At 44.9% G+C, this 13933-nt stretch overlaps 1 protein-coding gene and 1 long non-coding RNA gene across 2 annotated transcripts in view; one reads left to right on the top strand and one right to left on the bottom strand.

Moving 5' to 3' along the window:
* Positions 1–931: 931 nt before the first annotated feature.
* Positions 932–9833, top strand: LOC126864352 (uncharacterized). Its single transcript, XR_007689136.1, has 2 exons — positions 932–1775; positions 3981–9833. It is a non-coding gene; the product is annotated as an uncharacterized LOC126864352 (long non-coding RNA).
* Positions 7175–13933, bottom strand: part of LOC126864351 (dynein axonemal heavy chain 7) — a 22190-nt gene continuing 15431 nt past the window's right edge. Inside the window, exon 27 of the mRNA XM_050615621.1 lies at positions 7175–13675. Coding sequence (XP_050471578.1) covers positions 13469–13675 — 207 coding nt within the window. The 3' untranslated portion in view covers positions 7175–13468. The remainder of the gene's footprint in view (positions 13676–13933) is intronic.

Below are 13933 nucleotides of genomic sequence, written 5' to 3'. Positions count from 1 at the left end.
CCGCGATAAGCTCTGTAACGAGTAAAACGCAAACACGTATGAAACGTAATTAGATTTTTACGTCCATCGCCAGGCACGTTCGGTATACCTCATTTCAATGAAAAAAACATTCTCGTTTGTCTCGTCCGTTTCTCGAACGTTGGTGCACAGGTCCTCTCCCAAGAGACGAGTCCTGGATGATACGATGCGGGAACGTGAGCAAAGAACCGTCGTGAGACCTTGCACCCGAAATTCCCACCCCCTTTACGCGGCCAGAATCCAAAGTCCGTGGGGGACCTAACGAAAACACCGAAGCGAGGCGAATCTCCCTCGTTTCTGGGTGACTCGTGGATGAAAGAGGGATGACGGGTGAGATCGCGAGGCAAAACGAGAGCGACGCGCGCGGGAACAGAGGAATTGAAACACATTACAGGTCCATAGTAGGTGGAGGTAGGGGCGTGCTAGGTTGCCAGTCAAAGAGGGAAAAAGAATTAGGAAGCAAGGAAGGAAGGAAGTAACGAACGAACGAGACCACGCGAGAAAGATATAGTCTCTCTGTGATCCGACTCTCCCCTGAAGGTTGCTCGTGGAAGAGGAGGTTGTACGCCCTTGAACGAAGACGGGCAACAGGAGCGTACGACGTGCATCCCTTTGGACAGAGACGAATGCCTCGGGAACGAAGAGAATGCTAGAGTCCCGTGCGCTGGGACTCGGAGAAACGAGAAACGCAAAAACGCGAAGGAAAGAGACAGAGGGAAGAGAGAAGAAGAGTATGTAGTAGAGAAGAGAAGAGAAGAAAGGCGCGCGCGGTGTATGAAGCTCGATTTTCTGGGTGACGCGTGCGCGACTCGCGTTAAAGCGCGCTCGCGCCATCAGCCAACCACCACCAGCAACGACAACGAACCACCTCTCCCTGAGCGACGTGGTTCTGGGCAGAGCGACGGCAGGCGGGTAAACGCGAGCACCCGGCAGAGAAGCGGCACCACCATCAGTGCGATCACGAGCATCGCGAAGCCTGGTTTGGTCGCGGAAAATGCGCGGCAGGGGTGGAAAAGGGCCGACGTGAACATACCACACAGCCTGTGCCTGGCTGGCTGCCCGCCGGTTTTCGGCAAGAGACGACACAGCAGCAGCAGCAGCAGCATCAGCAGCCTGTTCGTGACGAGCCCCAGAATGCTCCTGGAGGGGGCTGACTCGGAAGGGGAGGGGGGGAGGCTCCAGAGTCGGCATCCTCGGTTCTAGGGTGGAAACCACTGCCACCGACAACGAGGGTTGGTGGGGGATTCAGAGAGGGCTAAAACGAGAGGTGGCTTGGTGGGAGGGAGAACAGTCGATCCCTGGGGCACTACCAGGGGGATTGGGGGTTGATATCGAGGGGCAGGGCTAGGTGGGCGAAGACGGAGAGGGCGTAGTGATCCCGCGACCATCAAACCAACAACACCGTCCCGACACAAAACGGCGCATCCTGCTGCGCCCCCTTCTTCTTCTGTCGCTTCTGCCGCTTCTGCTTCTTCTTCTTCGTCGACACGTCCTGTTCCATCGTAGTCGGCCACGGCGGCGTCGACCGAAGTCGGCTCACGCATCCTGGCTTTCTTGCCGCTTTCATCCACGCAAGATGTCGAACACGATCCTCCACGATGGATTCCATGGAGGTATCCGAGAGATTCATCTCCTGGACCTGCTGTCGATGGACGATGGAGTATGGTTCTCCAATACGGTGACCGTGGCTGGAAGAGGATCCAGGAGACATTCGATCAGCTACCATTGGATCCACGGAACACGGAATTCATTGACAGGTAAAGTATACCAGGATTTCTCCCGTGACGATCTCAAGGTCAATCTTTGGTCCGATAGGTTTCGTTCCGATTTTCCCTGATCGTGTCTTGCCGGTTAAGGTGCCTTTGATCGTAAAGCTTTTGACCTTCTTTTGGCGGCTCTTTCGCGACATTTTGATGATCCGTGATGATCTTTATCAATACGTAATTTCCTTTTTTATGTCCCGGACTGAGGTAGTTCAAGGTTACGTATAAATCAGGAAGTGACGTTTACAAGGCTTCAGGGTCATCGATGATACGGTCCGTTTTTTTCGTAATTGTTGTTTTGACGTAATTTATATTCCATAAAATTATTAATTAACGACACATAATTATTTTATGACGATTATTATTGCGTCCATTTTTCAATTCGTTAATATAAAACGTAGAATTTTCCCCATCGTATTAATATCATGTATTGATCGAATAAAACTCTTGATTAGAAAATGTACAGACTTGAAAAATTATAGTTCGTGAGGACTGTACCGCGATGACCTTTGGTTACGTCAAGTTACATCATTCGACACAGTCGGTTTAATGACATATGGTCAGCTACGAATGTCGATAGGAGAAAAGCATCCGTGTTACGGAGAATCACCATATGTTACAATGCCGGTAACGTTTTCTTTGGCCTCGACGCATCATTTTTAAAAAAGGCATCCGTCCAAGATAGACATCTCAAATGATGATACAAATTCATCGTATAATACGATACACTCGTTACAATTCTACAGTATATCTACGATATTATTATTCAAATACTTCAAACATTACAACCGAGTTACTTAATCGCTATTATCGATGTTATCTCTCTTCTTCCAACAAGATTACACAAATGTTTCCGTACACGCAGATGATAACTGATGAGACGTTCCTCTTAAATCCCACGAACGTTCTTCGATGTCGTAAGGACAACGTAACATCCTGACTTCTATAACACCCGGTAGACGAGGTGTTCCCCTATTCCGCGTAAGTACATTATGGTGTGTACTGTTGTTTTATCAGTAGTGCAGGATCGCCATGGCTACGAAGTATGAATAAGCCGTTGCCGGCACGTCGCCGCTAGCTGTCTAATTACCATTTTCGTAATTTGCTGTCACGAAACTGACTTTCAGTCGCCATCCTTAAAAACAGCCCACGATCGGCCCGGAAGTCCCCGAAAATGTGACGAGAAAAATCTCTCGCCACCTATCGACCACCACGATTCCGACTACTTCCGCAATTCGATAATCCTCTGGGAGGGATCTATCGATCGTTCTGATACCAACACTTATCTATACTACACTTTCAAAATTTATTATCTATTTATTAAAAAATGTATCGTCTATCCCATGATCTTAAATATCAAGTAAGTAAAATTCGGAACAAAACATACACAATATTCCTTAAATACACATATTTTCAAATTCATTACCTGTTCTGCTAAATATTAAATAAAATTTAGAGTAAAAATTATGCAATTTCCTTTGACTAGAGTTGTTATTACTATAAAAAACTATTAGATTATTACAGATGTATCTAAAGTTTTATATCATTTATGATCCTTAATTATCGTTAATGGTCCTCGAACGACCGTTCTAATTGCGTGAGAGACAGTCTCGAGGATTGGACGATCCCGGCGAGACAACTTATCGAACTGTCAATATGTGATCAGCTGACGAACTCGGCTGAGGGTTTCAGGACGGATTCCTATTTATAACCAACCGATCGGTCGTCCGCCGTTCGACGTTCGACGCCTCGATTACGCTAGAAAGATTCGATTACCAACGCTTCAGGGTATTTAAACTTTCAACGATCTTCCCATCCGATTGCACAAAATCAATCCTCCACGATTCTACCAATCTTTTAAAACCATTATCCACTACGTGATTCTCTTTACGTGGCAAATTTTCAAATATCCAATGTAGACGACAAAATTCTATCTTGCCAATAACGTGCACTTATCAATTCTTTAATTCTACATGTAAGTCAATGACAGTCGGTATTTTTAATTCTATAGATAAAGCATTATGAGAAAGAATTTAGAAGACACAATGAAAAGCTGTTGCTGACCTACGACCACTCAACTGCCTCGCAAGGCCGAGACACGTCTCCTCACCCTCTTGTCACAAATGCTGCCTCATCTTCCAACTCTCCCGCTATCGTTACCTCTCTGTTTCGCTCATGAAAACTGTTCGTTTGTTCTAGATACCAGGTAGAACCATGCGGTTCGTCGGCCCGGTACCAGGGTTCTCATGAATGGAGGAGGGTTCGCCAGGATCGATGAAGAGGGCGTGCCTTCAGGGGAGGATTGGTATCCGTGACGTTTTCAACCCCACCTGAGAAGGCCGCAAACGGAGTGCACGTGCTCGATTACGTCATAAGGATAGCCTGGACTGGAGCGAGAGTAAAGTCATTCAGTGATCCTGTATCGCTGCTCGTTCCACGGTCATAAGACTCCACTTCCGGTTCTCACCGTAACTGTAAATTAATGTCAACTTTACGGTAAGACCCATTAGTTTCGTTTCTTCCTCATCCCGAAAGATATGCATTTCTAGATCTTCTTGTTGAATTTTTAGTAGTTCGATTTTTAATAATAATACCTTCTGTTAATTTATTCACCATCTTTTTCGTAGTATATTTGCTTTGAAACTTTTTTAGTTCGTTTTTATATATTTCTCAGCTTTGTAAGATGCAAGAACGTATAAGATTCTCATAGTTAAAGTCCTATAGTCCCGTTTAAACTATTTCTTTTGCATTGTACAATTGCACCATAAAAGAACATCGCCTTGCAACTCAAAATATTCGTAACGTGCACAAATTCAAGTATCCAAGTAGCAGATCAAAATTCCCAAGTTTTGACATTCTCGAGACGAGCGTCAAAGTCTCCATAGACGGGAATTCGAGTCCTTGGGATTTTATCGCTCGTATAATTACTGTCGTATTCGCCACGCCCGATTACCCACCCCTGTTCTACACTCTCGAAAACAGCTCTTCTCTCGTGGTATAGTTACCAAAACCAGGTAACGATCGTTTTCTTTCTTGCGTCCCGCGTTTCTATCTCCGTAAAGTAGCATTAGATCTTCGCGAGATCTAATCCAGATCGATCGTCCCAAATTCGCTTCCCCTACTCTTCTTTATCATTCAGCCCCTTTCACGAGGCACGACGCTTTTTCCCGAGAAATTAATGACACTTTCGACATCCCATTGCAAATGTCAACGTTGGCTAGCATTTAAATAACTTCGTATTAAATTCCTCGTCTCCAAGGGTGTCTCCTGCGAGGGTTAATAGGCTGAGATCGGGAGAGAGGGTGGGGGTTGTCGAGGTTAGGCGAGAGGGGTGGGTGTAGCGCGAGGAGGGTTTAAATCGATGGATGAAACCCCCCTCCTGGTAACCCTGACCCACAGTTCTGGCAGACGAGGTCCCAGCCCTTCGAGGGAATGCCCCATTGTGCCACGGAAACCCCCGTTTCTTCCTCGCTTGACGGATGTGAATTGGCCTTTAGGGCGATTGTAGCTTTCAAGCACGCGCTGGACCCCGTCGCGCGCTCACACAAACACACACACACACACGCATACGAACACTGTTACGGCCCCCCATATCGAGTCACGCGCCCTTTAAAACGAGCAACACCCTTCTCACCATGGTTTTTGGACGAGTTTCGGTCTACGGACCCCTTCGCCCTTTACTAGGACACTCGGCAAAGAGATACGCTCGGCCAATCACCTCTTCCATCACGAAAATTATGGGTTTTCGGCTCGAACAGCACGATCCGCTATTGTGTCTCAAAAGGGGTATACCCGTCTTTCGAAAAAATTCGCTCGACCTAGTGTATAGTCGTATCTCGTTGTTTTATGGGATAGACGAGTTCGTTAGAGATACTTTGTTAAACGAGGAACTTTTTTTTTTATTGGAAAAGTTTCGGTAAAAGGTGTAAAAGTTTGCTCATTCTCTCGTTTGGAGGTTGTAGGCGATCGTACTTGTTTGTCGGAGTTGCGTTAGTGTCTCAATGGAATATTTTATGAATGAGAACGAGTATCCTTTAAAAAACCATAAATCTCTGATTCTTCACGTTCCTCGATAAATATGTTAAAAATTAAATAACGCAGTATTCGTTTTCGAAATGGTAAAATCAAACAATCGTATACAAAATTTCCACCTTGTTCTTTCTGTGACTACTAATCTTTCCACGTCAAAATTTATCGTACAACGTAAATACCTCACAAAGGAAAAGCGATCTATAAACCGCGAAATTTTCTGTTTCCCACAGAGAATTCGTAAAACCACGTCGAAACGGGGCGTAACGTAAGTCGTAAGACACGGTCATGTTCTCTTACGTAGGCAACTCCGTGGCGAACATCCATCAAGATCCGCGTCAATATTAGTCAGAGCATCCCATATGTCCCTCTCCACGCGAGGAAAAAGTATGGAATGGGGTGGCTTTCTTGATTATGCGAATATCTACAGACAATGGAACCCCAACGTCAGCTGCTCCCCGGCCCTGGATATCACGGGGTCGTACACCCTCAGCGAAATAAGCAATAAGTTATGGTGGGACTGACGAACCCCCCGTAGACCCCCCTACTCCGCGTACCAACACCCTCTAACCACCCCTGATCGTGGGTCCATAGGACGAGTGGTATCGTTCCATAGTATAGTTTCGACGCTCATCAAGCTCAGTTCGCATTGCGACGTGCATCGCGCCGTGTGCTCGCCTACGCTTTTTTTCTAACCCCCGCGCGTGCTCTCGATATTATCGAACGTATACATACGTGCATCGAATAACGAAACGCATCCGTTGAACGCGATACGTTTGAACATTGTTCGAGTTGCAACGGTGATTGAGAATTTGTTGATCGACCATAGTGTTACGACGTTACATCGTTTTATTCCTTTGTTTTTATCCCTTTTATCTTCTTTTTCATCTTTCTTATATCACGTTTAGTTTTATCATTTTACATCGGGATGTTGACTTCACTGTGGCAGTAACTCGTCGTTGATGGGTTGACGGAGTAAAGACGGATAGAGGAGGAAGATACTGAAGAGGCTAGTGAATATTTCACACTGTTGGTGGATTTTACGCGGAGGAAGATGGAAAGAAGAAGTGAGATGGTGGAAAATACGAAGATGCGTGAGTCTGTGCTCCTTGCGTTCACTGCGGGCTTCCATGTGCCAACTTTTCAAAATTCATAAGGCACGCGGTGAATGCCAAGAGCGGACCAAATTCAACGTTCTCTATCGCGATACACGTCGATCGTAGTTGGCAGTTCACGGATTTCGACGATTTAACTGTGCTCGTTACTTTTGCTACGACAGGTCAGTAATGAGTTGAAATTTCCATGTCTGCGACTTTGATTTTCATTACGTTCAACGATTAATTTATTTTTAATTTTCCCTCTTTTTCTATTTTTTTTTTTTTTTTTTTTTTAGTTTTATATCTTAATAATAGTAGACCGTAAAAGTGGATCGTAGTAATAGTTTTGAATGATTTCAAGTAGACGAGACTTCAGTAGTTCAAGAAAATCCTTTTGTTTTTCATTTTTTTTTTTATTCTTCCTGCTAGAATTTGTAGAATTGTAGAATTTCAGTTTGATAACAGAGTGAAACTTTAAGTTTGTTGTAAAGTGAGATCATGTACAGTAACAGCTCCTCTTCGACTGTGTACATATGCATTCTTTTTAACAATAAAAAGAAATATCGTTTACCCCCGTCTATTATACCTGCGTCTCTCAATCATTTCTCCATCACGATTCTCTCTACTTCTTTCTTTTTCTTTTTCTACTCCCATCGAGTGCCTAACCATATCAGGTAAGGAACCTTGAACTTTCTCTCTCTCTCTCTCTCTCTCTCTCTGCCTCGGTCTCGGTAATTTCATCCTGTAAAGAACCTTACTCAACACGTCAATTAATTTTTCACAATCTATTACAAACCGACGAAGATCCTCTAATCCTCATTACGTGACCACGTACGATCACAATAATATAAATTACAATGCTTCATCAACTTTTCCCATTCTACCATATTCTACACACCCATATACTCAATTCATTCCCAATTTATCACGACTTATTTTCCCACCACGTTTACATTTCCTTGGACGTATTTTCAACCCTGAAAAGATACCAAAAACGATCCACGCAATTCTACAAAACAACGAAGGGAGCCCTTCCTACGGTTTGTTCCCAATCCCTCGACTTTCTCAAGGACAAACTCGTGATCGAACCCAGCGATGATCGTAGAGCGGCATCAACGAGCAGCAGAGACATAGAGAGCAGGGTTAGCAATCGTTTTAAGTGTCCCAGCGTGGCACGAGCGGCGATAAGGGTGGGAGAGAGGGCTTAAAGTCAGCACCCCCGTAATGGAAATTGGGGAATTCCCGAACGTACGACGAAAACGGCCGCTTGTATCGACCGAGTCCTCATCCGCGGAACGGGCAAATACGAGCTGCCGGTGGCAAGAGGGGGTGACTGCTAGCATAGGGGGGTGGTAAGGAGTGAACGGAGGTTTAAGGGTGGACGTACGTTGCCTGGCAACCCATCCCTTCTCGCCAGCATCCCCCTGGACCGCCGCGGCTCCAGCAACGATGCCACGTTACCAATACCAACCGCCGATGCTCTGTGCTTCCACCTTCTACCAACGCGGCTACCGAGAGCTCGATTTTCCTCTACCCCGGTTATACGTATACCCTGTTAAAGGAAACGCGTCCTCACTCTACAGACCCGTCCAACACTCCAGCAGTTTCCTCCATTATTCAGGCCCGATGCTCAACCACTGTCCCTTTTCGTCGGTTTCATCCCTCCACCTGCCAGACGTAGCATCCTCTCTCTTTTTCTTTATTTCCAGCTTTCCACGGGGCACCGCAGAGAATCTCCGCCGCGGATAATGGACGTCTGTGCACGCGAATTAGAAACGACGATCGCGAAATCAAGCGTACGCAGGCTTTCGTTATCGGAAAAGCGGTTCGATTGCAACGGGGGTTGGGGAGGATACGCCGTTATACTCGGGATTTGAGACGAGTTGGTAATAACGTAGATTATTCGATCGGTGGAGAGAATATTTTCTATACTCGATTATTATAGAGAAGCTTTTTTAAAAAGAAAAATAGCAATTTAGATTATTCGATTGTTATTATAGATTATCGGAATTAGTTTGTTCTTAAATTTGTAAATATAGTGTAGAAATAGTGTAGAGATGATCGAGTTTTAGGTCTGAGAGATCTAGATTATTTGATTATTGTTATTAATATCATAGAAAATTCTTTCCTTGCGAATGGGGATGATAAAGACACGAACGTAGAGAAACGTGCCATAATTTCGAACCGTAAAATACTTTGAATTCGGAGAACATATTTTACTCGATCGTTATAACGAACTTTTTTCTTGCAAATGTGTGTAACGAGAATAGCAATATAGGAGGACGTAACAGAGCTTTAAAGGATCATGAATTTCGGTTGTCGTATAAAGCTTGATCGTAATAAAGTATTTTTTCCTGTAAGTATATAGATTAACAGCAGAATTTTAAACCTAAATTTAGATATCGCGAGGTTTCGCGTTTTCAAGAATATAATTTTATAAATACCGTGCGATATTCAAGAGTAACCTCCATCGTCCGATATCGACGAATCTATCTTTGCTCCTCGCCGAGAGTAGCGATTATTAATGACGCGAACCTCGGCATCGTTGCAAGAACCAATAACATCTTAGATACGTAGATTTACGTAGATTACGTAGATATTAGAACGACCAAACTACTTTACCTTATATTTTATTAGAACGAATGTTTTCGATTGATCAAGAACTGTAATTAAGGTTTGAGAGTGTATATATAACGTATTTGTGAAAGCAAGGTGTGTGACCGATTTACTAATAACACATTCGTATGAAGAAACATGTTTAATTGCATGATGTAATGTGGTTGGAATAAACGAGCATACGTAACCAATGCATCGCACATTCTTTCCAGCGATCCACAAAACGCATCAAAATGATAAACCCGCTCCTATAATTACCAAGTTGTCTAACCTGTCGCTTCTGATTATCTACAATCGTCGTGACTTTCACCAGCATAGAGTTTTACAATCGTTCCCTTCCGCGTTCCTCTCCTCGTCGAGCAGACAACCGATCGAACTGAATGGTCGCTGGAACCATCACGCAATAAAGTGTAACCCGAACGAACGCTTGTTAACTCTCGTTCCTCCCCTCCCTTTTACTTTTTTCCCATTATCTCCATCCTGCGTGTTACGGAGATAAAAAAAAAGAAACTAAGAAACCTCATCAGCATAAAGGACACAGATTTCTCGATATTTCTATTGAGATAAAGAACGGTCGTAAAATTCGATCAATCATTCATATCTCGCATAATGTGATATAAAGACTCATAAAACATCACACCATTCATAAGTTTCGTAAGAGATGATAAATACCGTCAGAGAGAAGATTCCTATCAGAAGCTTGCCGAAAGTCCTTGACGAGTTTCCCTCATCGGTGTCCTGATCATCAATCAAATCTTCTTCTCAAGGTAAAAGCACGGTCGTTATCTCGTAAGAAGCCACGAGCTCCGTAGGTGGGTAGCGAAGCGCGAAAGCAACCTCCTGGTAAACCATGCATCAACGAAAAGCGTTCTCATGGCACGGTGAAGGCCGGTCGAAGGTAAAAGTAAAAGGTATGCCATTTTCGCCACGCCACCCCTGACCAGCTCCCGAAATTCTCTCGCTCCATCTCCTCCGGCGTAGGCGCGACAAAGAGATTCAGATGAAGGTCACTTTGCCAATAAAAAGAAGCTCGAAACGGGGGATGAAAGGGGGTGGACGTGAAACGAAACAAGACGCGGCCACTACAGAAACGGCGATACCCTCGCCCTTTGCAATTCGATCAACGAATAAATTTCATTCAGGTGATATGTTCCTCGATGAGAGAAGGCCAAGCTCTGATACGCGTTGATTGCAAATTAGTTGATTTTATGCGACCATGGAGCACGATTAACGGCCATCCCTTTCGAGTGGACTCGCTGCTGAATCAATTTACACGGGATGCTACTTTTTTCGAGTACTTTGAAGTAGAAAACTGGAGTTAGATTGGTAAAGAGAGAAGGAGGAGTTGATTATTCTACGAAGAGGAGGTAAATGGTTCCACGGGTATATAGACCGAGGGGCGAGGGTGATGGGAGAAAATAATTCGCCCACAATGATAGTTAGACACCGAGAAAAGTTACACCGGGTGTAAAAATGTTCGATCGAGGCAACGTAGCGGAAGAGATACGGACGCCTCTTCCACTATCCTTTTTAAGTAATCTTATACGAACAATTTCAAGAGAGAGAAACGTACAAAGGAAGTATTACTATATTTCGAAACTCCGGCTTCGAGTTAACGTCGGTTCTTTTATGAAACGCGCTTTAAATATTTCAATGTAGGTTCATCAGCATCGGTTGAGAAAGACGTCGATATCAAGGGACGGTATCGAAGCATCGCGATAGCTGTGCAAGCTTTAATTACATCCTTTCCACGCCTTCGTTCGACGTTGCATCCAGATAAATGAATATTTATCAATCTCTTCCCTCACCTTCGTTGGAAACATTCGAAATCTAATCCCTCGTCTAAAATGTGGGGAATGATTAACGCAACTATGTAGGAGTGTTTACCAACTCCTCGAGGGTCCTTCAACTTTCTTCGACCGAGTCCTTTCACGTTGCCGCAAATTACGCAAATTATCGGCGGTATCCGCGTTTCCCCGGTGCTCGTTCCGCCTCCATGGCCGACTATTTCGACGTCGTTTCCGGCTGACGCGAGGGACGCGTGCACCGTAAAATCAGCACGCGAAATCATAAGCCGAATATGCTCGTCTATAATTCACCGGATTACTCCAGCGTGAAGTTGATTCTACCAGTCAGCGCTTTACCGCTAGGAGAAAAAAGAAGAATGAATAAATGAAACAAGCGTTTCGTTCAGTGAAAAAAGTGGGGAGGAGCTATTTGGAATTTTTTAACGGAGATATAAACCAGGCCTCGGGAAAAAGTTTCCAAATACTTCCCCTATAGTTTCGCGATTCACCGGCTGTAACACGGTCCATTCCGTGGATTTTCATCGAATAATCATTCGATCCTAATGTCGTCACCTCGACCGTCGACCAATGCTACCGACATCGTTTCTCTTTCTCTCTCTCTCTCTCTCTCTCTCTCCGTGGTCCAGGGAGAAGCTGAGAGCACTCGAAACACGCAAACAGAAGGAACCTATATAACGAAGGCGAAACGAAGAAGAAACCGGTGGAGAAAAAGAAAGAAGGAAAGAAAGGAGAAAAAGGAGAAAAAAGTTGAGCCCGAGCAGGAAGGAAAAGGAGACCGGAGGGATACAGAGAGGACAAAAAAGGAGCCGAGGGAAGGAGAGAGGAAAAGAAACGAAGACAGGAACGCGATGAAGGGATCCGCGCGAAGAGAGGGTTAGGCAAACGGCGAGGGGAAGTATAGGAGAGAGAAGCGAAAGGGGGAGGAGAGAATCACGTGGGAAAGGGGAAAAGCCGAGATACGGGGAGAGATCAATACGAGGTCGCTAGGCAACGAGCCTCCGGCGATCTCAGTCCGGGTAGACAGGGTGCCGCCACCAACCCCTGAAGCCACCCACTAGCCACCCCCCGAACCGACCTGCCTCCCGTTGCTCTCTGAATATACCCCGTGTGCTCGCCTCTCTCTTCCCACCCTTCTGGTTACTCCTCATCCTACTGTTTTTCATCCTCTCTCTTTCCCTTTCTCTCTATCTGTCTCTTTATGTTTCTCTCTATATGTTTCTCCGCCCTGTAGCCGGCTCTACTGCTTTTCCTCGCCGTCACCAACCCTGCTATCTCCTGCGGACGTACGCTGCCTTCGAAATCTCTCCTGCACCTGGCTCTGCGAGGCTCTTGATACCGCTTGCAATATTTACGATAGCCGTTTGCATAGGAATCTCGATTTTGCGGCGGATACGTTCTCGCCGGTTTGTCGAACTGTATATCGAAAATCAGCCTTGTTATATCTCTACCTTGTTTCACCTGTGTCCAGACCGATTTCCTTCTTCGCTTGATTTTTTCTCTTCCCTTTTTTGCACTCCTTTCCTGTGCTTTTTTTACGTCACGTTACCGTAGGTCCCCTCGTCTGGTCTGCGTCAAGCGATTGACTTTTTAAAACTCGTTTGAAGATTTTTACAAAGATGTTGAACGGTCGATTGATCGGCAGGCAAGAGGCGAAGTGGAGAGCCTGTGACCCGGATGTATCGCCACCTGTTGTAGTGCCTCGCTTACGTGCGGAATGTTCCCAAAACGACACTCCACTGGGAAAAACAGCTCGGATTTTGATTGCGGATTTTAAGAACGTCCGCTAGTTTCCGCCATGAACAACGTGCCGGACGACGAAATTTCGAAAGGTGGACCGATTGTTTCTGACGGTGATCGATAAAGCGATAAAATGAACAGCGTTGAATAAAGTTTCTGCCTTCGATCCGACTATTTTTATCGCGATAAGGAGGACGATAAGCGAGAAAATGGCTCGATCGACGGGCTCTCTTCGAGAATCGAATTAACGTACGATGCCTCTGATCGCTTCGTCGGAATTGAACACCAAATTCAATTATATCATCGATAAGGACAAGTATGCCGATGGGCGACGAGATATACGGCTGCGTGATACATAAACGGAAGATAGTATAATCGTTATTCCAATGGGACGATAGGTTTAATCGGACAATTGGCAGATCATGGCTACGCCACGCAGAATCCAATGCTCCGGTGGATGGTCCGTCGGGAGCCATATGGCGATTACGAAGTTCGTCGAGTGGCCGGTTGTCGACAGAACACCTTTTCTCTCCGTGGTTTTGTACACCGGACAGGTATATGTGTATCTTTCCTCCACATCCTCCTTTTTCATTGGTATCAGCCAAATCTGTCGGAACGAACGCGACAGATTGTAGGACGAATTCGATTGTACGCTTGCTTGGCGAAGAAAATACAGGAAACAAGAGAATGAGATTTTGAAGAAAAACAAACAGATAGAAAAATCTGAAAGTAAAAGAATCGTTTCTTTTATTTGCTTTCGCAGACTTTTTCAATGTAGGAGATAGGATAGTAACTAGCATATCGATAAGATATCAAAGAAAAAGCAAAATTGTTTTCTTTTTGGTTTGATTTTACTTGGTTTGAA

Source organism: Bombus huntii, chromosome 3 (assembly GCF_024542735.1).
Source record: "Bombus huntii isolate Logan2020A chromosome 3, iyBomHunt1.1, whole genome shotgun sequence".
NCBI classification, from domain to species: domain Eukaryota; kingdom Metazoa; phylum Arthropoda; class Insecta; order Hymenoptera; family Apidae; genus Bombus; species Bombus huntii.
Note: the sequence above shows the minus strand (reverse complement) of the source record. Positions and strands in the feature narration are given on the sequence as shown.